Here is a 25,523-nt window from a genome sequence, read left to right as displayed (position 1 = left end):
GTGCCTTTGATTGACATTGACATTAAACAGTTAGGGAACTTAAGTATTCTGTCCAATGAGTGATCCATGCAGCTACAATATCATAATTAAGATAAGATAAGATAAAATAAGATAATCCTTTATAAGTCCCGCAGCGGGGAAATTTACAGGATTACAGCAGCACAGATATAGTGCAAACAAGGTACATAGTAGAAAAAACAAACAAGTATTTTAAATAAGTAAGTAAAAAGAGCAAAACTTTTGGATGACAGGTGCGTAGAATTATACCTTAGGTAGACAATATAGAACAAAAAACTCCCGCACACTGTCTTCTTCAGTTGCGTATAAATATATTTTACCAAAGGGTTTGAATGATGAATTATTATCAAACGTAATGTTATGAAATATTTTTCAGATTTTTCCGATGCACTATTCGATTTCATTTTATTTGTACTTATTTCAAACATATAATACTCGTTCTTTATAATGTGATATATTTTTTCCTTTCTTTTCTTTTTTTTCTAGGGACAGACTGTAAAAGAAAACCTTTACAAACTCCTAAAAATCCTGTCCTATAAAAGAAAAGTATTGATCTTTGCATTACTGCCTTTCCATAATTTCTATAATTATCTTCTTTATGTGTTTTTTGATTGAAAACATTCCTCCTATATTATATTATGTATTATGTGTATGTTTCCATGTTGTTTGTAGGCTTTAAGTGCCACGATATAATGTAAACTGATTCTTTATTTGTTGATGGTTCCGATTCGTGCATGACTGATTGATGTCATGTGATTGGGGCAATCTGATTGGTCAACCAACCTATTTACGAACCCCAAGTTCTATTTTATGCATGCATCCACATTTCCTTGTAAAATAACCTGATGAAGGTCTACGTACCGAAACGTTGTTACTAAAATATATTTATACGCAAGTGAAGAAGATAAGATAAGATAAGATAAAATAAGATAATCCTTTATTAGTCCCGCAGCAGGGAAATTTGCAGGATTACAGCAGCATAGAGTAAAGTGCACATAAGAGACATAGTAAAAGAAAGACAAGATAAAAATGAAATGAAATAAAAAACAAGTATATAAATAAGCAAGTAAGAAAAATAAAAAATCCACAATAACTAAAAAAAATAGTATTGCACATGTATTTGTATTGCACAGATGTTTTAGTGTTTTGTTTTGTGGTCTACTGGGTTGTGCAGACAGAGCTGGTTGTGCAGCCTGACAGCAGCAGGAATGAAGGACTTATATATATATATATATATATATATATATATATATTCCTGCTAGCCTGACATATATATATATATATATATATATATATATATATATATATATATATATATATATATATATATATATATATATACTGGGTTGTGCAGACAGACAGCAGCATGAATGAAGGACTTATATATATATATAAGTCCTTCATTATATATATAGCGGAAAATTGTTTGCTGCTATATTTATATCCAGAATGTTCAATACAGCTCTTTAATTTTACTGCTATAAAATAAAATAAAATAAAAATAAAAAGGTACTAAACACCCAGCAGAGGGCAATGTACAGTATTATTAGTATTGGAACGCGGCCCTGGCTGTCAAACGGCACCAACGTTTTCCAGTGAGCCCCGCCCCCTAGAACCCAACCGAGCTCGCTCATTGGTCGACCCCAGCCGTGACGCCCCAGGTCCCCCAGTCATGTGACCGATGTTTTTGTTATTTCGCTTCCGCACTCAGTGTTCTCGCCGTGTCACGTGGACGTCAACACGCCCGAACTGACTGAAATCTATAATATATATATATATATATATATATATATATATATATATATATATATATATATATATATATATATTATATAGTATATATTGTGGATTTTTATTTTTTTTTTATTTTTCTTACTTACTTATATTTTTTAACTTATATTTATCCTGCTATCAGGCTGCACAATAGTAGACCACAAAACAAAACACTAAAACATCTGTGCAATACAAATACACTGTGCAATACTATTATATATTGTTTTTGTTATTTTTTATTTACTTATTTTTATTTATCTGCTATTATGTATATTTTTTATTATATTTATATATATATATATATATATATATATATATATATATATATATATATGTATAAGTCCTTCATTCCTGCTATATATATATATATATATATATATATATATATATTTTCTTATTATTATATTATATATATATATATATATATATATATATATATATATATATATATATATATATATTATATATTTATATATATATATTTATCCTGCTATATATATATATATATATATATATATATATTTTCTTACTTACTTATTTTTATGTGTGTATAAGTCCTTCATTCCTATATATATATATATATATATATATATATATATAGTATATATTCCTATATATATATATATATATATATATATATATAGCCCCGCCCCCTAAAACCCAGCCGAGCTCGCTCATTGGTCGACCCCAGCCGAGCTCGCTCATTGGTCGACCCCAGCCGTGACGCAGGTCCCAGTCATGTGACCGATGTTTTTGTTATTTCGCTTCCGCACTCAGTGTTCTCGCCGTGTCACGTGGACGTCAACACGCCCGAACTGACTGAAACCTCCGCAGAGGACCAGATCTAAGTCACCTCCCGGGGACACCCAGGGTCTGGAGCCCGTTTTGAGGCGATGGATGACGGGGAGCGGTCTCCTCTGCTGGCCGACCAGCACGACGGGACCAACGGAGTGTCTCCCGGTGGCAGCTTCCACGGACACACGTCAAAACCACAGAGTACGTCAGCTGGTTCCTGCAGACACATGTTCTGCTTCTAACACACCGAAATGTTTGCATTTTACTTGTTTTGTTTTTCTTCTAGGGTCAGTTTAGGAGCAATATAACTAGCTGTGAATGCAGAGCAGTGACAGTGAGGTCAAATACTGGCTTATATATATATATATATATATATATATATATATATATATATATATATATATATATATATATATATATATATATATATATATAGTGTTCAGGTGCTTTACTCACAAGTGCAAAGAATACTACAATGCACTTAAAAAAATGCATGCATTTACTGTGCTTATATTAAAAATATGCATGTTTTATTTGATGTTTTTGGATCAATACTGCAGCTTATTATTATTATTATATTCCTTTATTGATCCCCATGGGGGAAATTCAAGTGTTGCAGCAGCTCAACTACACAGACACAGACAATAAATACACATACTATACAACTACACAGACAATAAATACACATACTATACAACTACACAGACAATAAATACACATACTATACAACTACACAGACAATAAATACACATACTATACAACTACACAGACAATAAATACACATACTATACAACTACACAGACACAGACAATAAATACACATACTATACAACTACACAGACACAGACAATAAATACACATGTTATGTTGTATTTTACTGCTTTGTTTTGCTCATTGTAAATACTACAGCTCAGAAAAACACTTCCTTCTCCAGTTTAACAGAAATATTAAAAATAAACACCACATTTTGAGACATGAAGGGTATGAAGAAGTGTATTCTGATAAGTAACTAAAGCTGTCGAGACTCATATAGTGTCAGATACTTCCCCTCTGAGATGAAGTACATAGTTCATTGTTGAGTAAATGCACGTAGTTGCATTCCAATCCCTGCACCCAAGTAAGAAATGTGAAACTGAAGTCAGATGCTTAATGAACAGAAACTGATTTGTGTTAAGTGGTTTGCAGTTTGTGTTGTGGACAAAAGGTCAAAGTTCAGCGGGGCTTTCTGTTTGTCCCGGCCAAACAGTTTCAGTTTTGAGTCGACGTTTACGTTTACAATTTATCTCGGTTGAACTGACAACAATTTTTTTTACATTCGCTTAGTCATACAAAAAGAAAACGAAAAAAAAAAAAAGTTGCTGTCTCCAGCTTTAGCTTATGAGATGTGATCATTTTAACATTTATTGTATTCTACCGTTAAACCAGACTATATGTCTCTGCTCTTCTTTTACTTTTAAGCTTTTTTCTGTCTTCTTGAGTCGTTTCTTAATAACTTTGAACTCATGTCTTCTCTTTCACACCCTCCCTGCTGCTTCCCCTCCTGTGTCATGCTCGATAAAGTGTGTCCTTTGGGTGTGTCACACACTGATAATGTCACCATAACTGATATAATTGATACGCAGTATTTGCTGACCAATACGTGCCTCACTGTAAGTAGATATGTGGTGGCACAGTATATCAGCTGTAATGACTCCTCCAGTGGAGTTACAGTCGGGAAGGGTGGGGGTTGATTTAAGGGCAACAGTTTCCATCACTCCGCCAGCATTATTGCTGCTCTAAAACTGACTTTTATTTTCCTTTTATACGCATCCTAAATTTATAAAATTGTTTTACAAAGCGTTATAGTTTTTGGTCTGAACAAACTGTGCTGACCTTGTAGAAGACAGTGTAAACAATAGACACGTTCCTCGAAATATATTACATTTGCAATGTGAAATGGCACATCTGCTCGTTGAAACTGAAAGACATTGTCTTGTGTCATGAGATTGCCTTTTTTATTTTATGTTGTAAATGGAGGTGCTTTTCGTTTCAGTTGGGGCATCCCCCTGCAGAAAACCCCAGATTCGTAGTATTGTTTACGTATTCATTGCTCAGACGGTCCCTTATTTAAATTTAAAGTAACATACCAAATTCTTGTACAGCTGCTTGTGTTTCGACAGCATCTAACATCAGGGAAGTTTGGTTTCTTTGATTCATAACAACTACAAGACAAAGAGTCTACAGCCATGCTAGCGGCTCTGTGAATGAAACAATGAAACATTTGCTAATTATCACTCAATGCAAAGTACAAGTGAGGATAATGGGAATGTTTTGTTTTTGTAGTATTCGGACATACGCCAAAAGTATTGGAACAAATCAGACTTTTGAAGAAAAATATGTTTTGGTATTTTGGTTTTGAAAAAGTATAGTTTTGGTATTGGTGACTAATCTTAGATATGACATTGACATTCACGTGTAACTAATCGGTCTCCTCCTGGTTGTCCCTCTCTCCAGGTCTTGCCCCGTTCTCCAGCTCGGTGGCACCAGATGAGCCTCCGCCCCCCTACTCGCCTCAGGGCAGCCCGGACAGCGGCAGCGCTCCAGTCATCAGCTGCCGGGTCTGCCAGAGCGCCATATCTGTGGAGGGCAAGACGCACCAGCACGTGGTGAAGTGCAGCATCTGCAACGAAGCTACGGTGAGTCACACGGAGGGGGAATCGGACGTGCGATTCGGCCCCTAACCCAGAAAAACAACGACCGTTCTTGTTCATCGTTTTTATTCTCAGGCCCAGAAATCCCAGTGTATCTGTTTTAGAGTCTATTGTGGAACATCTCTTTACCCTTGAACAAAAACAAGATGCTGTTCAAAGTTAAAAATACTGACTTGGTTTATTTATGCATTATAAATACGCATTATTTATCCATTGAAACACTTTCTGTCCTTTGAATTCTGTATTTCTGCATAATACGGTAGCGTAGACATTTTTTGTATCGTATGTTTATTAATTTGTCATAAAGGGTGTTTTATGTTTCTTCTTGCTGCTGCAGCAGTTCAGTTTTCCATAGAAAGAATACAACATGTTTATCTAATGTTAGAATATGAATTATGGAATAAAATAAAATATATATATATCATAGCAGATTGGAATTTTGTTAGCTTTTCACCATGTTTTCACAGATCTGAAAGCGTCTGACGGTTTAGAACAATTGCAGTCAGGAATGTTTCCCCGACCAGACAGTAGCGGTGTCCTAAATTTCCTGTCTCAGGAAGACTTTCAAAGAATTTCTGCTGATAAGATCAAAACTGAACTGCTGAAAACTATTTAAACACCAGAATGTGGAAAACCTTGACACTGAAAAAGTGTTTGAAGTGTCTTTATTCTTCTTTCCTTTGTTTCTTCAACCCCCTCTCTCTGTAGCCGATAAAGAACGCCCCCGTTGGAAAGAAGTACGTCCGCTGTCCATGTAACTGTCTCCTGATCTGCAAAGTCACGTCGCAGAGGATCGCCTGTCCAAGACCGTACTGGTGAGTCACAGAAACAGTGTGGGATTATTTTTCACCCTTGTCGGCTTTGGCTTGTAATCGCACCATCTGTGCAGGAGAAGCCATTCATCCAACAGACACTCAGCAACAATACAGTCATGGATGAGAGCTTTTAGCAGCTGCTGTTGTTTTGAAACCATTCAACTTGTACAGCTGGCTTCTTTTTATAGTTATTATGATTAGTATTATTTGATCTCTTTATTATTTGAGCTGCACCAGGAGAATAAAATGAAGACATCAGACTAAATATCATTGGAGCAACAATAAAATGGCAATCTTCAGTTGTGGTTCCTGGTTTGAAAGTGACTAATTGACTTGTGTGTTCAAAAACGAATCTGACAGACCGGCGGTAGGTCATTTCAGTGTCTCGCCTCCTCTAGTTTAATCTTCTCAGGTCGGCTGTGTTGCCATTATTATTGTATATATTGGCTTGAAAGGTATAATATGTAACTTTTCTGATACCAAAGGTTTCAACAATTTCTAAACTCTGAGTAAACAAGCTGTAAACACAACAAATGTATTATTGTATAGTTTTCATGTTAACAGTTGCTTTTTTACACACCCCAACATTATCATTTGTTTAGAGGCGCGTTACGGTCCACCTGGCCAATATAAGTCCAATATTTATGTTCCTTTTAGCTCTGTTTTTGGTCTCCACCACTTTTATTTGGGTGAAAACTACGCTTGCTGTCGACATGACGCTGAAAGCGCTGAAAACCTAAACAATGGGCTGAAATACACCAACATTGGTGTGGAACTGAAGAGTGGTGTAATACGTCTCTGTGGGTTAATACAAGCGCCACGTTCACATTAAAGTGTTCGAGTGATCTATCGTTGATATTAAAATATTGATTATGGCAGCCTTAACAAAACAAGCACACATTTTCAAATCTCTGTAAAAGACAAGCAGCAAGAAAACAAAAACTGCACAAATACAACAGTTGAAAACTGGCACACTTATAAAAAAGTATTGAGGATCAATACCCAGCCCAGGTGAAAACGGTAAATATAAAAATAAATCTACTTTTCTCGCACTTTATTGTTTATTAGACAGTTGAAGTGGAAGTTTTGAATTTACGTGACATTCAAGTCCGAGCACCACCAGCTCTTAGTTGTTTAAAAATGCTCACCCTTTCTCTAATGGTTTTTTTTTTCTGCCAGTAAACGCGTCATCAACCTGGGACCAGTTCACATCGGCAGAGAAAGTCCTGAACCGCAGCATCAGCCCGTTGGCATCAGGATCATCTGTGGACACTGCTCCAATACATTCCTGGTAGGACGCACACACACACACACACACACACACACACACACACACACACACACACACACACACACACACACACACACTCACACACACTCACACCACTCACACTCACACACACACACACACACGCACCGATGACATTATAACTGACAGTGCCAATTTCACTTCTTTATTTTCACGTTTCACTTCCTGTTTCTATTCCAGTGGACAGAGATTTCAGACCGGACCTTGGCCCGATGTCCACACTGCAGAAAAGTGTAAGTGCCTCAACAAATCCCTTTTAAAGCGGTCCCACAAACAGTCTTTTTGTTTTGAATATTAAATGTTATTCTGCTATTCTCCTTTTATTTCCAGCTCTTCTATTGGTCGGCGGTACCCCAGGAGGAGGAGCCTACTGTGCTTCCTGCTGTTTGTCGTCCTCGCCGCCTCCACTGCAGGACTTGTGGTGTGTGTTTATGTGTGTGTGAAGACATTTGAGTGTTGATATTTTTATAATTATTCCAAGGAACTTCTAAAATGCTTGTAGATCAGCAGAACAGTAGAACTGCAGTTTCGATTCTGCTTAGATACTTTTCAGTATTTTAAGCTTTTGTCCAGTTTTGTAGACGACTATAAAGTGCAGGACACCGATATAAAATTGTGGAGGGTAAATCTAGTTAGCTCGGTAGCTAATAAAGAGCAAATCTGGACACATTCTCTAAACTTTTTTTGCCTGTCTACATCCAGAATGGTCACATTAAGGAAGAAGAACCCTCTTTAAAGAAAGAAAGCAACACAACAGCACCAAAACACGTTTACTTCCTGTTTTTCTATGTAAGAGTTAAGACTCGTCAACTCAAGACAAGCAGCAATTTTATCACATGTGCTCCTTGAATCAGCACATCCTGACTTGTTTACTCCAAAACTATCAAATAACGCAGCACTACGTTGCTCCTGCCGTTGTGTTTTGCACTAATTTGTAACAGAGAGAATGAAAATTTTGGAAGTCTGGCAGTTTTGTTTAAAAACAATCTGCTTCTAAAAATTAGATTGAAACTTATTTTTCCACTGGATATCTATATCAGAAATATGATTAGCATTGTTTCATTAAATCAGTTTAAACACGTAAAACTTTATAAATTACGCAAGTCCATTTTTTTATATACAGTATATAAATAAAAGTAAAGTTTACAATCTGTTCAGCATACGACACCCTCTATTCTTAGAAGAGAAAAATAGTCTTCTGTCATCTTGAAATTGGTCATTAGATGAATGGTTTTTTTCTTGTGACTCATCAAAGTTGAGCATTGTCTACTTGTGACCCAATGAAAGAAAGGAGAAGTTAAACCAAAGTGTTTTTTTGGCCTTCTTGTATTGTATTAAGTGTTTCACACGACAAAAAAACCCACCAGAAAATGGATCGAAGTCGTTAAAAGTAAATATTATTTTGTGTAATAATCTGTCTTTGTGTTCAGGCTGGTACGTGGGAACCCGCCCAGCACTCTAAAGGGATCTACGTTTCCTGGGCGCTTCTGATCCTGGTCGCTCTGTTCACCATGGCAAGAACCATCTACTGGAGGTGTCTGAAAATCAGCGACCCCATATCCAACGTCACGTAGAGAGTGAGAGAGAGAGAGAGAGAGAGAGAACAGGGGGGAGGAAGGAAGGAAGGAAGGAAAGAAGGTAGGAAGTCAGGTAGGTAGGTAGGTAGATGAGAGGGCAGGTGGATGAAGAGAATCACGGAAAGACTTTAGAAAAATGGAGAGCAAGGGAAAAAAGATACAGACAAGACAAAGAGGGAAGATGCATTTAAGATATTAAAAATCAAACTCAACATTCATGCCAAATTGGATTGACGCCACCAATTGGCCCCTTTGCCAAGCCCCGCCCCCCACTTCTACTCCGTCAAGCTGTCCTAGTTTTAAGAAAAGCGGATTTCTGAGCGAAGCAATAAGTGTTTGAAGGATGTATCTAGGATGTCAAACTGATTCAGCAGAGAAAACATATTCGAAAGATAGATATAGAAGCTTAAGCCCTCAAAGTATAAATATAAACCACCACATCATCTGGATATTGAGAGAGAAGACCATAAAATAAAGGAACAATACTGTTCCGGTAAAGCCGGGTAGGTCTGTAATCACTGTAACAATCATTAAAAATCAAAACAAGCATGTGTATACATTTGGTATACCTTCAGTATCTAGCTAAGCATAGAAGTGCTAATGCTAGCTGATGCTAACATACTCTGCTAATGTCAGCTCCACAGGTTTTTACGTAGAAACATAACTTTTTAGAAGCGTGTTTCTCCTTCAAAATGTCACTATTACGCAAAGTTTAACCGTGACTATTACCAAACCCTCAAAAGCATTGTCAAAAACATCCTGAAAATGAAGACAATTTTAAACGATTGCATGTGATTTTTATGGAGTACAGACGGGTAGTTGTTGGACATTGGTCAGAGCTGGCTGATGCTATGCTATGATTGGCCAGTCTGCGTTAGAGGGACGGAGCTTAGCGAAGGGTCAAAAATCTTCATTAATACATATGACATGTTGTTTTTTTTTATCACAAACTGGGGATGGTTGTTTGCAAAGAGGCTGAATGAAATAAGGAAGATGGTAGTTTGAGATAAAGACGGGCAAAGCTGGAGAAAAACTTGTTTAAATTATTTGTTTTTGACCTGGTAGTCTTATTAAATGTTGGACTGATATGTTGTTTCAAAGCCTGGTGCTGCTGTTTAATTCACAACAATATATTGTTAACAGGGTGTCATTTTTGTGCCCCACAATTATATGAAATCAGTGTTTCTTTCAGAGAAATGCAATAATAGCAAATAAAAAAACTGTTTAGCCCTGATTTAAAGATGGATTGAAGGAGGAAGGAGTGAAGTTAGACGTTAGGCTGTTTAATCATACCAAATAGGCGAGAAAAGTACTTTTTCTGGGAAGAAACAATATGCGCTTATTTTTTTGTTATTCTTTAAATGATTTAACCCATAACTTTTATTCTGTTATTCTCTCTATAGTACAACATATAATAAATGACTTCTTTTTTTTTGTAATTAAATATTGTTGGGATTTTGGGAAAATGCCATTATTGGTTTGAGATTGAGAAAAATGAGAAAAGGTAGATAACCTCACATCTGTACAGTACATTTGCAGGTACAGCCAGTTAGCTTATCTTAGCAAGCTTAGCTTAGCAAGCTAACATGGAAACAGAGGATAAAAGTGCACTATTTAACATGTTACATCCAATTTCTCTATAAGAGAAAGGAAAACAATTACATATTATGCTTTTTGGGGCATTAATAGATAACCACAAGATAATATGATGAGGGAAATGTTATTAATAGAGGATGTACATAAATGAATTGGCATTAATTCAGAGTTAACAGCAGTTTCTTTACATTTTTTCAAAGTCAGTCTAGAAGTATGTCAGCGTTTACATCATCTCACACATGGATTTTTTGGGGCATTTGATTTAATGTACTTGTGTTTTGTTTGAAATACTTCTTCGTATCAAAGTCATATCAAACTCTTCATATTCCGCTAAACTTTTAACTAAAAAAAGTGCCGTTTTTACATGTTTGAGTCACTTTAAGAAATCACTTGAAGACTTCACACTGAATGATTTATTTAAAGATTTTCTCTCTTTTTAATCCACCTTTGTCTGACTTGAATCAAACTAAATTGAGTTGACAAACCAGTAAAACCAGTAAGTGACTTTTTCTCTGTTGAAGTGTAAATATTTGTTGATTATATCGGACTGTACAGAATTATGAGAGCTGTCGCTTCCCCCCCCTTGTGGCTGATTAATGTAAGTACTCGCTGACTGTGAAACAAGTTGCACTACATTGTACTGATGTACTACTACTGTATGTTTTTGTCAATATTATTCCGGTGGGTGGATTGTATTTTTCTTTCTTGTATATTGTGAAACAAGGTAATACTTTTAACAACGTCCTCTGACTCAAATGTCTCTTATTTTTTAATAATAAGTTATGTGTATGACAGGGTTTTGCCATTTGTCCCAATTAATTACTGAATATTTTGTGTTTAATATTCGTCGTCATTTTATTTTAATGATAATGTGAAATATTTGGAGGCTGTAAAACATGCAAATAATAGTTCATTTTAAACCGCTTAAAGGTGATACGTATTTGTTTTTATATGCAACATTAGTTAGCCTTATTTTGTCCACCTTTACAACATTAAAATGATTTTGAATTTTGTTGTATAAGAAGTTGGTAAAGCAGATTTATCTTAATATGTACTTACCACTGATATCCACTAGAGGTTGCCATTGAGCCAGGCAGTGATTGAGAGGACACCAACAGCAACCAGAACATTTTAGATTATCTTTTCACGTTGAAGATTTTGTTGTCTGTACATGGCTTATGGTCTTACTCATATACTGATATATAAACATACTGGAAATATTTGTATAGCTCAATATCACAAAATTTGCCTCAGAGGGCTTCACAAACTGTTCAGAATACGACATCCTTTATGCTTAAATCTTTGCATCGGAAAAGAAAAAATACTTTTAATGGGAAGAAAAGAACGATGTTGATATTCAATTGGTAAGTGAGCATCACTTAGACTTGAAATATTTTGTCGACGACTAAAGCTTTCTTGATGGCAATGGCATTTTATCAGACAGTCATGGTCCACACGGTATCAATCCTCAGGACGATCTGGTGCAACTGATCCACAACATTTCCACATGTAAAACCCAGGCTGCAACCTCCAGTTCTAACAAGTGATGCAGAAGTGCCTTAAAGGTTTCACAATTGTAGCTTCTTAAAGTCATAATCTCTGGTGTCGTGGTGAAGGAGACATCGGTAAGTGTATTTCCTGCTGCATTGCTGCTTGCTTGCATATCCTCCTCACGTGCGGAGATGGGCAACCCACTCCTCCATAGAGTGCTGCAGGAGTGAGTCGGCATCTTTTCACTTCTGGTTACCTTTTCTCAAAGTTAATGGATTTTTTTGAATGGGTTTTTGGTTAAAGGCCTGAAGTTTGTGGTTCATGCAAGCTTAAGAGATTTAAAGTTTTGTTCTACGATATTAAAAAAAAAAAATCTGTAAAAATCCTTCTCTTGAATTTTGAATTTGCGCTCATCTGACCGTGATGTCCTTACTGCATTAAAGCTTCAAAAATCATAAAAGTGCTTTTATTTTCTCACTGCATTTTATAATAGTAAACCCTCATTTTTTCAATTTTATAGTGGTTTAGAGCAGCTAACCTTTTTTGCTAAGTAACCTTGACATTTCTTTTTGTCATATGTTATATGAGACTGAGTGAGAAGGAATTCGACGTCATAGAAGTGGTGTGTCAGTATTATATCACGGCTACGAACCAATCAGATTGCTTGATTTGAGCTACCTGTTTTATTAAAAATCTTATATTTTTACAAATAGATCTGAATTAATTCTACAAACTGCTACTTTAGGTCAGTTTTTTAATTTGTTTAAGGAAAACACTGATGGCTGTGGTCCTAAAATATTTACTGAAAATCCACCACATTTAATTTTTTGAGGCGTTCTGTTGAGGTTTTACTGACAGGTCACTTCCTTGTGCTGGCACATGATCTTTTACAAGAATCAGCGTTAACTTTAGTAGTAAGTGATATTTTATGACCCCTCCTTTTATTAGTGGAACTTAAGGACACCCTCATCTAATTTCCTTGCTCTCTCTCTCTCTCTCTTTTTTTGCCCTCAAGACTCTCACTAGCTTCTCTCTCTCTCTCTCTCTCTCCCTCTCTCTCTGTACGTCTCCCTCTCTGGTCTCTCCGGCTCAGAGGGAAATGTGTGTCGTGCCGTGCAGCGTTTCTCCCGATTCGCCCTCCCAGTCTCTCGCTGCTCAAATCCCCACTGATGGCTTTAAGCCCTCAGAAAATGCTCAAGCTCCGGAACACCTGGGTTGAAATTCCGGAATACTTTTAAGTGTCGATCTATTGCAAGCACCACTTAAAAGCGAATCCATTGAACTGTGGATGTATTTTGTTACATCAGGAATATCTTCCCCCTGGAATACTTTTTTTTTTTTTGTATAAAACTTGTATAAAAAAAAGCCTCTTTTTTTCCACTCTTTACTTCTTCATTTCTGGGATTTATCTTTGGATATTGGAAGTGTGACATGCTTTCCAACGAAAGACATCAGACTCAAAAGTAGACGTGTTTATGTGTGCACGTGTGTGATTAAAGCCTTTTAAGTAAGTGTGTGTGTTGTTTATATGTCTGTGTGTATCTTTGGCCATGCTGGAAGAAAAAAAGGCCCGGGCTTCTTGGCAACAGAGCTCGGCGGATGCGGGTCGCCCAAAAACGCCGAAGATCCACAGCAGCACCGGTGACTTGGTCTCTGGTGAAACCAACCAAGTCTCAAAGAGCATCAACCCCATCAACCCTCCAGGCCGGTAAGGACACAAATGCTCCTAACTTTAACTTATTAACTCAATTACTATTAAAGTCCAGCTACAAATTGTACAAATTTTTCCAGCCAGGGTTGACAGGAAACATCTGTGTCATCTTCTATCAACAGTGACCACATTCTTGAATGGCCATGTGTGCATATGAGGCAATTAGCCCATGTGAAATAGTCCTCTGGTATTAACCCCACCACGCCCTGCTGACCCGTCGGCTAAAACAAGAAGACAACTGTGTGTTTGAGTGTAATGTGTGTAATGTGTGTATGTATGTGTGGGTGCCTCATTTGTCTAAATCCGAGGCTTTAAAAGATTTCTTTATCAATGCAGGCCATAACATACTGAACGGGCACAAAATACCATCACACACATTTTGTCTGATGGGCGGTACGTGATGGGAACAGGTTTCTAGATGTTGACTGAAGTGATTTTTAGTTTTAATTTATTGATTAATCTAGTCTTTCATCTAAACAAATAATTGCTTTTAGGTGAATGTGATCCAAACTATGTCACAGAAACGTAAATGCCATATTTAGTTTCTTCTTCTAGTGGTAGCAACAGAAAAGTTTATCTTCGATTACAAATCCTTGAATTCGTAATGGAGTAAAACGGACACAGAGGGACAACATTCTAAAAGTTGACAAGCCTTTTTTCTGATTCTGATTTGCACCAAAGAAAAGTTGTTTTTTTTTCTCCTCCTTTCATGTGAATGAGAACAAGGCTGGACGGAGGTTAAAGGAAACGCTAGTGTGCATGCTGGATGGACTCATCGATCCGGAAGATCTGGGTCATTTTCATCTTAATTCTATACTCGTAAATCAAACTTTTTTTGCTTAATGCAAAGCACACACCGACAAACAGACGATATCTCGCTTTATAGTTGCAGTGGTGAAAAGTAACTAAGTACATTTACTTAAATACCTAAATACAGTTTTGTGTTACATGAGTATTTTTACTTTTCTGCTACTTTATACTACTTTACTCCACTAAAATTTTAATAATAATACTATACATGAATTCACTCATCTACGTTCCTACTTTTGAGATTCACGTTAATAATACAAAATACAACCAACAGATATATTGTGTTATTATTGCATCAACAACACTTTATTTATCCAGGAAGGACAATCACAACTTATTATAACATCACTTATTATAAAGTTATATGAAAGTAATGTATCAATAATTATAATGCATTGTCTAAAATAAGTACTTTTACTTTTGGAACTTTAAGTATATTAGATTTTTATACTTTTGCACTTTTACCAAAGTAACTTTTAGAGCTTTTACTTGTAACCGAGTACTTCTAAACTGTGTTATTACTACTTTTACTAAAGATCTGAGTACTTCTTCCACCTATAGTACCATCTTTTCTAATCTGTTCTCCAAAACACAATCAGAGCAGAGCAACACAGTCTCATATTAATGAATTTGAATTAATAATATCCGTCTTTGAATGTGAAGTTACTCAGGGATTCAACTTTGCAAACTACGTTGTCTTCCAGAAAGTACTTAGACTTTACTGTCCCATTGCTTTGAAAGTGTCATGTTTTTTTAGACTTACTAAATACTAACAGCGATTGTTTCGTCGGTTGTCCTGAGCTGTTAATTCCAAAAAAAGCTTTTAATAGTTTTCCGGGACAGCCGGTACGCTAGGGAGGCATTTATTACTGTGTGTGTTAGTGTGTGTGTTAGTGTGTTAGTGTGTGTGTGTGTAACCATCCCATGCCTTGAGACCATTATGGGCCTTGGCTGGGTTTTATTGGGATGAAAGTATAAAGGGAAGTAAACGCCACCTCCACTATGGTGTGTCTGAGCTAAAGAAAAAGAGATGAGAAATGTGATTCAAGCAAGAAAGATGGATAGAAAAGATGAATAATATATATGTGTGTGTGTGTGTTTGTGTGGTAGAGAGACAGAGAGAGAGATGTTTTTTTTATGTGAGGTGTGAAATAGCTCCGGTCTGAAGCCGGGCTTTGCTCTGAGCTCTCTGTAACTGTGGATTCAGACGGCTGGATTTAGGAGTGTTTATAGTGCGCGTAAATTTGATTTACCTCCGTGTCCTCCTTGTCTCTATTTTCAGTTTTTTTTTTTTTATCACAGCTCTGTCATCTGATGCTTGTTGCACAATTCATACAAAGCCCGATACGAAGCCGCACACACACACACACAGGGTTTTTTTGGTGTTTCTATTCCCTTGCTATTGCTCTGTTAAGATTTATATTCCAGTTGCGTCTATATTTGAGCTTCTTATTTGAATCTCCGGCCGTCACCTCTCTGTCTGTGATGAAGTAATTTTGATACAGCGCCAGCAGATTCCTCCAAATTATATAGATAGATAACCTTTATTGTTCCCAAAGGAGAATTTGTCTTGGGCACAGTGCTGCAGTCCTTTCTATAAATAAAAAAACATCAAAAAGATAAAATAGCTTGTTTGTAACTGACCCTCCAGAACCACACATTAGCCTCTTTCTGAACTAACACCACTTTTGTTAAGGTTCAGTTAGATTTAGGCACAAAAACAGCTTAGTTATGGAGGGAAATTATACAAATTATAGCTTTGTTTCCATCCAAATGTTGCCCAAAGTTTACCAGAATTTTCAGAAAAATGACTGAAGAAAAGTCAAATTTAAGCGTGTTTCCATTCACTACTGCTATGCCAATACTGGGAGTAGGTTCATTAATATGTATTAATATAAAGGACTATACAGTTACTCCTCATTAATCATCACATCCTCTTCAGACTTTTTTGACTCTTCAGTGGAAGTTTAAGCTTCATGCTTTATGAAATCTGTTTCCATTACTTTTATCAGTACACCAACTATTCCACCTCAGCCAAGCTTCATTTAAAAAAAAAAAATGAATGCACAAATTGAAAATTGAAAATGCGCATTAAAAAAAGGTGAATGGAAACCAATTGACTATCTGGGGGAAACGGGCCACCTTGTCTCCTTCAAAATGACTTTCCCATGGAACCTAACTGCTCTCTCAATTAAGTTTCAAGGGAAACTTAATTGCAATTATGATCACAGTTTGAAACACATGGTTAACATTGTAAATTTTAAGAAAACAAACCAAAAACGTAAAAAGAAAAAAATTGGAAACAAAACAAAAAACACAACACAAAAAAAGTACTTGGTTAGATTTAGGCAACACAACTACTTCTTGCATTTTTTTTTTTTCAAACAAGTGATATTACCAAATCCTTAAGGATAAGTCAAGGTCACTAATCTTCATAGGTCTTTCATGTCCAACTTGGCATTTGTACATTTTCTTTTAAAACCTACGTAGATGGTGTCTATATATATATATATAACTGAGCCCAAGTTATTTTAAGTGCATATGCCAAATAAATAAAGTTGCAATATTTGATATTGACACTCGGGAGGGCAGCAGAGCAAACTGTGAACACGACATCCGACATGTAATCAGATGTGACAAACAAGTCAATAAATACTGTAGTAACTGATCCAGCAAAGGCCTTGGCATACGTCTTCCACCAACTCGGTCTCTTTAGCTGCCGAACGCTCCACCATGTTCACCAGCAAGCTGATAATCTGCCTCTCTGCAGGTAATGCACAGTGGCTTTAACAGAGCAGTGAAAATGAACCAAAACAGTAAATCTGTAGGCAAAAAACCCCAAAACGACGAGCTGAAAGACGCTTAAACGCTGCTTAAAGGGGAAGAGAACTGCAGCGGGAGTGTGATTCTCACTGCAAGAGACCATTTTGCACATTACACATAGTAATATGATCCATTATTATTATTATAAGCTTTTAATGATCTGATCATAATCAGTTCTTGACGCCACCGTTAGGAGAGATTTTGGGAGGAGACACTGTGGACATTAAAAGCACCTTCAGTTCAAACACACACTGACCTTGACGACGTCTCTCACACACATTTAGCCTTCAGTACACACACTCACCACATGATCCAACAACTCGTAAATTTCTGAGAGGGTTTGGTTTTTTTACAACGTGACAGGTGTGATTAACACGGTGTGTGTTAGAAACAGAGAGAACAGGTGGATTGAAAAGTGCAGCTGCTGCTTTAAACACACTCCTGCCTTGTTTTGTCCGTGTTCTGTTCTACGCTTACTTTGGTTTTTTTTATGTTGACCGTTACCGTGACGCTCCACGCCATCTTCCTCCATTCTCACTGGTTTTACCGGTTCCACTGTTTCAAGTTCAGCGTCACAAGCGATCCAGAGAAATGTACTTGTCAGAAATGGCCCATTCATATTCTCTATGACCGTTATAACTCCGTTTATTCTTTCAAATACTTTGCTCACCACTTTCCCAAAACATGAATATGATAGAACTGATTTGGTTCGCAAGAAGTTTACAGCTGATTAAGTACAATTACACGAATATCCCCCTTGAAAAAAAAAGCTTTAGTTAGTTAATTAGTTAGCATGTTGACGGTATAAACTCCAGATATTTGAAATGATTCAGTGAACTTAAACATCCACAGCATCAGGTTACATGTTTGGCGTTTAGGAAATAAAGTCACTTCAGTTCAGATTTGTTTCAGAAACCACACACTCCTGAACCGTTAGCATTGTGTGTTTGAAAACCAAGCGCTCTCCTGGCGATCAGGTCACTTTGTGTTGGACTCCATTAGCTCATCCAGTTGTGAAAAGAGTTTCTGGGTCAACAAGCCAGTCCAGCCTCAGAATCGGGTTATTAAGTGTGACGACTGTGGACAGGAAGTCATCGTACGAAGCCGCAAGTCAGTGACAGGATTTTTAAAAGTGTGTGTGTGTGTGTGAGAGAATAGAAGGGAGAAGGCACAAAATTATAAAGTACTTCCATGTTTTTGTTGCCCAAGTTCAAAAGAGGCACTTATTAACACTTTTACAGGTCATTTTTTCTTTATCTTCTACTATAAAAAATAAATTATTGTCCTTCCTTATCTCTGTATTGCCTTTTTTTTTAAACTCAGTTTCATTTATTGTTCATATTTTCTCTAAAATGTTGAATCAGCTGATATTAAGCTACTCCTCTGGTTGCAAAAAGAAGTCAGATTGTATGGATGTCTATGAGAAAATGACTCTCCTTCTCTTGATTTATTCAGTAAACATTGTAAACATGAGTTTATGATCTCATTCTCTAGTTCCAACACTTCTTCAATACAGCATGATGTTCATTTAGTAAATTACGGTACCATTTAGAGTCAAATAGACCATAAAGCAGGGTAGGCATACGGGCGGGCTACCTTGTGATTGACAGGTCACTACCACAACGTTGTCCGGTTTGGGCGTTGTCCTTTTTTTCGTCTTGGAAGCTTAACCTTCACTTCTGGTTGTAAAAAAACAAGATGGCAACCGTACAATAAAACACAGATGAAGACGGCCAAAAGAGGCTTATGACTTCTGGTGACTGCGGTCCACAAACTGGACTACTACTTCTACTGTAAGTCGCTTTGGATAAACAGTCTATGTACTTCTTTTAAGCAGTCTATGTATTGAATCCAGCCTTGTTGCAGTGAAAGTGGACTTTCACCCAGGAGACCACTGTTTGTGTCCCGTTTGAAACCAAAACGTAACACTTGTAACGCACCGTTGTTTTAAATACTGTTACACTTGTTACCTAACGTTACGTAAGCAAATCCACTGAGGGTGGTAGTTATTTATCTACTGCAGTTACATTGTTGCCTACATATAACCATTTAGCATTGTGCTTTTCTGCAAGCGTGATACGAGGCTGATACAAAACACTTTTATGAAACATGAAATATTTGGTTCAGAAACATTGACATTCAACATATCTCTGTTGCAGAAAAGTACAATGCCAACATTTTTTTCTGGGTTAGTCCCCTAAAATAGTGAAACTCTTGAAGCTAGCTCACCATATCAGTTGATCCGGTGTCAGGTATAATGTGGAGTCTGAGACAGAATGACACATACCTCCATGGTGATGAAAACACTCCTCAGCTGTAAATGAAGCCGAGCTGCGATGATGTAATTTGAACCAGAGCCACGCACACATATTCACGGCGCTCTACATGATGCAGTATCACTGTCACATTCAGCTGTCCGTCTCATTCGAGCTCACTGTGAGATTTGATATTCTACATTTGCATGTAGTCACGTAGTTTCTCTCTTAATTGCTCAAGTGGCATTTAAAGGAACGCTCCAGCGAAAGGCTATCTACTTAGAAGTGTAAATTTTAGGTACTTGTACTTTACTTGAGTCTTATTATACCACTCCATTACATCTCGGACGGAATACTTTTTACTCCACTACTATTTATTTGACAGCCTTGGTTACTTTAACAAAGTCAGATTTTTGCACGCAAAACGTATGAAGAGCTTATAAAATATGATGTTTGTTGTGATTTCAACTTTTCAACAGTTTTCAAATTTCATGGTTACAGCTTCAGAAATGTGAAGATTCAGTTTAATAATGTTGATAATGTTGATGTGTTAGTAATAACGCTGAGGTTTGGACTAAAGAAGAAGGTGTCACTTTGGGCTCTGGGTAATTATGACGATATTTCTCACTGGTTTTTCTATCAAGTCAGTTAATGTTGAAAAATAAATGCAGATTTTACATTGTGGTATGATATTAGTACTTGTGATAAGGATACTTCCTCCACCACTGTGTGTGGATTCATTAAACTTACAGTGCATCAAAAGAGGAAAAAAACATGCAACACCTGATGATCTGACTCGTTGAGATCCTCGAATAACAAAAATAAACAAATGAAACAGAGCAAAAAGACCTTAAACTTTAAATTTAACTTGGACTTTCCCCCAAATACTTACAAACAACTTTATATAAATGAATAAATGTTCAGGAATCATCACCAACACAACACATGCTTAAACTAGGGCACTGAAACATACTTAAAATCATGAAGTGCCATGTCATTACATCTCCGCACAATAAACTATTTGCCTGAGTCATTCTCACACACACACACACACACACACACACACACACACACACACACACACACACACACACACACACACACACACACACACACACACACACACACACACACACACACACACACAGATGTCCAGGCCTTGTGGTGCTGAGTGACTGCATCTATCTAAGCCGGCTGATTTATTTTCATCAGCTCTTATTAGACCCTCTTGATAACTGCTCCTCAGAGGTTGGCAGCTGCACCAACGGTATCCATACAAGAATACACACATTCACAGCTAACACAGCATGTGGACAAATTAAATGAAGCAAGAGAAAGAAATGTCTGGGCCCCTGAAAATGTCCAGTGATTGGTCCCTCCCAAAATCTGCTTTACAAATAAGCCTATACTTAGATTAGATCATTACATTTTGGCAGCTTGGACCCAGAAAGCACAGATGTTGGAAGGAAATAAAAATAACATTTAATATAATAAGCAGTCGGAAGCTGATATATGAACTCTGCCTAAATTATACAACAATATATTCATGCGATGAAAGATTTGTGAATATTATGTAAGAAAGAAAACCCTAAAACAGAAGCTAAAATCTACTTGAAGACTTGAAGAATTAATTTTAATCCTATTAATCGTCCCTGTCTTCGTCTCCTCCTTCCAATCATCCATCAAAAATATCTAACACATTAAGCCGCCGACGCCGCAGAGAGATTTATGACCCTGACATGTGCAGCTCCAGGGTTTGTCCGGTGTGGGTTACCGTGTGCGCCCTCCCCCCCCACCGGTGTATGATGGTTAACACCCGTCTGTCTGGCGCTGGGCGTGACGCCGGTAACCACAGAACCTGGGAGCTGTGAGGTCCAAGAGGCCGGGTGTGAGGCTAAAGGTGGTGGTAATTAGGGTTTAAGTGCCGCACAGCAGCTCATAATGACTATGGTAACATCTACAGTGATGATGGATCGGTTTAATCCTGTACATAGGGGAAATAAGATGCCCAAGCATGGGGGGGAAAAAAAAAACCTGAAACAGAAAGTCGATTGAAACACATGTGAAAGTCAAACTAACATTTGTGTCGCTCAGAACAAAGAGCGAATAAATCTTTTGAAAGAAGATATAAGACACCTTTGCTTTAATTCTGTACATGTTAGCTAGTGTATTTTTTTGTATAACAGACCACTGACCTTATGACTCTTCTCTACTTTTGCTACACTATGTTTTAGCATTCTGTTAATACCACTTGTGGCTATGATGTCTATAAAAAGTTACAAAATCTCACCTTAAAATCAGTATGAGTAGGCTATTAACTGGTTGATTGGCCAATCACAGGGACACACTGAAAAAAGGACCAAATAATTACACAAAATGTAGGAAATAAAACATGTAAATATCACGTTGTTCCTAAATTTCACATCTGTGGCCTAAAACAACCCAGTTGCCAGATAAAAATGTTGGCATTGAACGCTGCCCAACGCCGGGGTAGCGAACTGTCAATCACAAGGTAGCCCCGCCCTTAAGCATACCTTTCCTTATCGTCTGCTTTTTCTCCAAATGGGACCATCATTTACTAAAAGAACATCATGCTGTATTGAAGAAGACTTACAGAGAGAACTAGAGATTGTTTACAATGTTTACTGTGGTAAGAAATCAAGTGAGAAGTAGAGTCATTTTCTCATAGACTTCTATACAATCAGACTTATTATTACAACCAGAGGAGTCGCCCCCGGATGGACACTAGAGAGAATGCAAATCAAAGACATTTCAGCATTACACATCGACTTCTAGTGGGAAACGTCAGCTATCAGTATTAACAATAACTGAGAATTGAATATGATTAACTTTTAATGCAAATCATACAAATGAAATACAACCAGTGTGCTATGTTTGGTAGGCTGAATGACGACTGCCTTGCTCAACAGCATCTTGACAGCCATCACATTGGGAGGTTAAAAACATCTTCAGTCATCTTCCCCGCCTCGATTTTCATTTTGCCAAGTTGAGGAAATAGGAACCATGTTTTTTTTTGGTTTTTTTTATAGAAACATCCCCTGGTTGAAGACAGATACTAATTTGAGATTTCACATTCCTCGTCAGTCTTGGCTGCGGCCGCTGCTCGTCGTCACTGATCTGGAGTCAGGTTACCTCCAGCCAGAAGTTCTGAGATCATTAGAGAGGACCTGACCTTGTGTTATTCGGCAGGGGAGGCAGATGCTGCACATTCGTGTGGGGACACGTGTGTGTGTGTGTGTGTGTGTGTGTGTGTGTCTGTGTGTGTGTGTGACATGGGTAATCATCATTAGCATCCCAGCTAAACATAATTGGTGTTATTCGTACAATGTGAGATGCAACAACTTCATTTTCGGCACCTCAATGTTTTTTGGATTGTCTCGCGTTGATCTGGATATTTTAGCATTTCCAGTGTTGGAATGTAGCATTTCGCATTTGCAACATTTACTCAAGTATTGCACTTAAGTACAGTTTTTGTACGTTACTTGAGTATTTTTATTTTATGCGACTTAATACTCCATTACATCTCAGAGAGAAATATTGTACTAATTACTTCTCAGAGTCAGATTAATGTCACAAAATGTATTCAATACACAAATTACATGTTGTATTGTAGGTTAATTGCAACAAAACTTTATTGATCCCCAGTGTGAAAATTCTCAAGATACCCAGCCGTATATGAAATAATTAAAATGATTGAACCTATGAACACACTGATGCTTCTATAATTATAATCCAGTGAGGTTATATCCATTATTACCAAATAAGAGTACTTTCATTTTAGGTAATTTATGTATATTTGATGATTATAATTTTACATGAGTAGAAACTTTGGTGTAAAACTTTTACTAGTAACAAAGGATTTTTACACTGCAGTATTGCTACTTTTGTTACTTTTTCTAGGTCAAGTTATATTTATCAGATTCATTCATTGATAAAATACTATAAACTGGTATATGTCTGAAATATTGGGATACTATCTTATGTACTTATCCCTTAGGATGACCCTCATTTAAGTTAAAGTTTGTAAGTACTATCATAAAATTGTACTTAAAGTTAAAGTGTTGATAGTACAGTTAATTGTTTCCTCACATCGCTTTAGTAATATATCAGATGTTTCTGGATTAATATCACTGTTGCATTCATGTGTATGTTGACTTTTAACTCCTTTATACCCTGTTGGATAGTTTAAACAACATTAATGCCTCATAATACATGAGATCATCATATGTTTGTAGCTTCGCTGTCCTGTGAGAACCACGTATTTCTAAAAGAAAAAAAAAACTGGTTTTCAGCTGATGCATGCAGCCTCCAAGAGGAGATATACTGGAGTAAAAAGTACAGTATTCACCTCTGAGGTGTGTGTGTGTGTGTGTGTGTGTGTGTGTGTGTGTGTGTGTGTGTGTGTGTGTGTGTGTGTGTGTGTGTGTACTCCATGGTGAGGTCACCGCCATGAGCCTCCGTCAGGGTAGCGATGACAGCCCAAAATAAACATTTTTTGGCTCAAGCCCCCCTTACACACACACACACACACACACACACACACACACACACACACACACACACACACACTCACAGGGTTGGAGCAACGGCAGTCAGCTGTTGTGTCGTGGTCAGGTGTAAAGCCCTGTGGTCCGGGGGAGGGGATAAAGGGGATATATTATTAATTTGATTCAATCCCCAACAGAGAATGATCCTTTAATGAAAATATTTATCATCACATTTTGATAAACTGCTGAATCACTGCTGAAAGCAGTCTGCCTAGTCATTTTTTGTGTTATTATCAAAGACTAAAGGATCTCTTGAGTATGGGATGCGTCTGGTTGCAGCCCAGTCTCTTACAACTTATTACGTCCCTATACAACTAAACTGCTTTCTTAGTTATGTTTTGTATTTTCCTCCGGGTTACGGTCCAGTTTTAAATAATTTAAAACACCTGGTTAGCAAAAAATAAAAAAGGTACTACCATGTTATGATTAGCCAACAAAAGTCCCCCCACCCCCAGTTAATTTTTGTTTTAATACACAATATACAGTTGTTTCTATTTATTTTTTGGTGTATTTAGCATTTAGAACAAATTTATTTTCATTTTCATTTGTATAGATGTTAATAATATAGTATTTTTTAAGTTACTTATCAATGCATGTGTTCTTGAATTTATCAGATTTGAGAGGGAGGCTGGGTATTAATATATATAATTATATTAATATTAATATTAATAGTGACAAAAAACTTTAATCATCACCAAACAGGTTTTAAATACCATTAGGAGGCTATAATAAATGTATTAACTAAATTTCTGTGAGAATAGCGACGCTGTGTGGCAGAATAATGATAATACACGTATTATCCTGCTTTACCACCATTATTCATCTGATGAGGAAATGAATTAGTCATCTATGTTTATTAGTATGAACTTGTGGAAATATAACAAAAATGTTTGTATTTCTGTGGCCTTGGTTTCCAAATATTACCAGATTTAAATGATTACATAACAGGAGTTTTGCCGCCCAAATCTATGGACAAGAAGTTATGTTAAAATTATTAAGTGTTAAAAAAAATACAAATATAATCTCCTAAATAGCACCCTAATTGATATAATCTGATGTGACGTCACAAATAATAATTCCGGTCCGTATCTTCAAAATAAAAGCGCCTAAATTGTCAACATTAAAGTACTACGTCACAAACAAAAAAACTTTGTGGTATGAAACCAAAAAGTGTGGACAGTTATTCAATGTTTGGACACACCTTCTCATTCAATTTTTATTTTTTTTCTACATTGTAGATTAATATTGAAGACATCCAAACTATGAAGGAACACATATGGAATTATGTGGTAA

General features: G+C 36.8%; 1 protein-coding gene across 1 annotated transcript; it reads left to right on the top strand.

Annotated features, from left to right (window-relative positions):
• Positions 1-2,580: 2,580 nt before the first annotated feature.
• On the top strand, positions 2,581-11,316 carry LOC129093334 (type I phosphatidylinositol 4,5-bisphosphate 4-phosphatase-A-like). The gene is made up of 7 exons (XM_054601332.1): positions 2,581-2,787; positions 5,079-5,260; positions 5,984-6,090; positions 7,270-7,381; positions 7,580-7,632; positions 7,730-7,820; positions 8,830-11,316. The coding sequence occupies exons 1-7, from the start codon at positions 2,685-2,687 to the stop codon at positions 8,971-8,973; spliced, it is 792 nt and encodes a 263-aa protein (XP_054457307.1). The 5' UTR covers positions 2,581-2,684; the 3' UTR covers positions 8,974-11,316.
• Positions 11,317-25,523: the final 14,207 nt, after the last annotated feature.

This window comes from Anoplopoma fimbria, chromosome 7 (genome assembly GCF_027596085.1).
Source record: "Anoplopoma fimbria isolate UVic2021 breed Golden Eagle Sablefish chromosome 7, Afim_UVic_2022, whole genome shotgun sequence".
NCBI classification, from domain to species: Eukaryota; Metazoa; Chordata; class Actinopteri; order Perciformes; family Anoplopomatidae; genus Anoplopoma; species Anoplopoma fimbria.
This window is presented reverse-complemented; position numbering and strand designations above follow the sequence as displayed.

Coding starts and splice junctions, on each gene's coding strand:
- LOC129093334 (XM_054601332.1), top strand. CDS start 2,685: ATGGATGACGGGGAGCGGTCTCCTCTGCTGGCCGACCAGCACGACGGG. Junction 2,788..5,078: donor ACACACGTCAAAACCACAGA/GTACGTCAGCTG, acceptor CCCTCTCTCCAG/GTCTTGCCCCGTTCTCCAGC. Junction 7,821..8,829: donor CCTCCACTGCAGGACTTGTG/GTGTGTGTTTAT, acceptor CTTTGTGTTCAG/GCTGGTACGTGGGAACCCGC.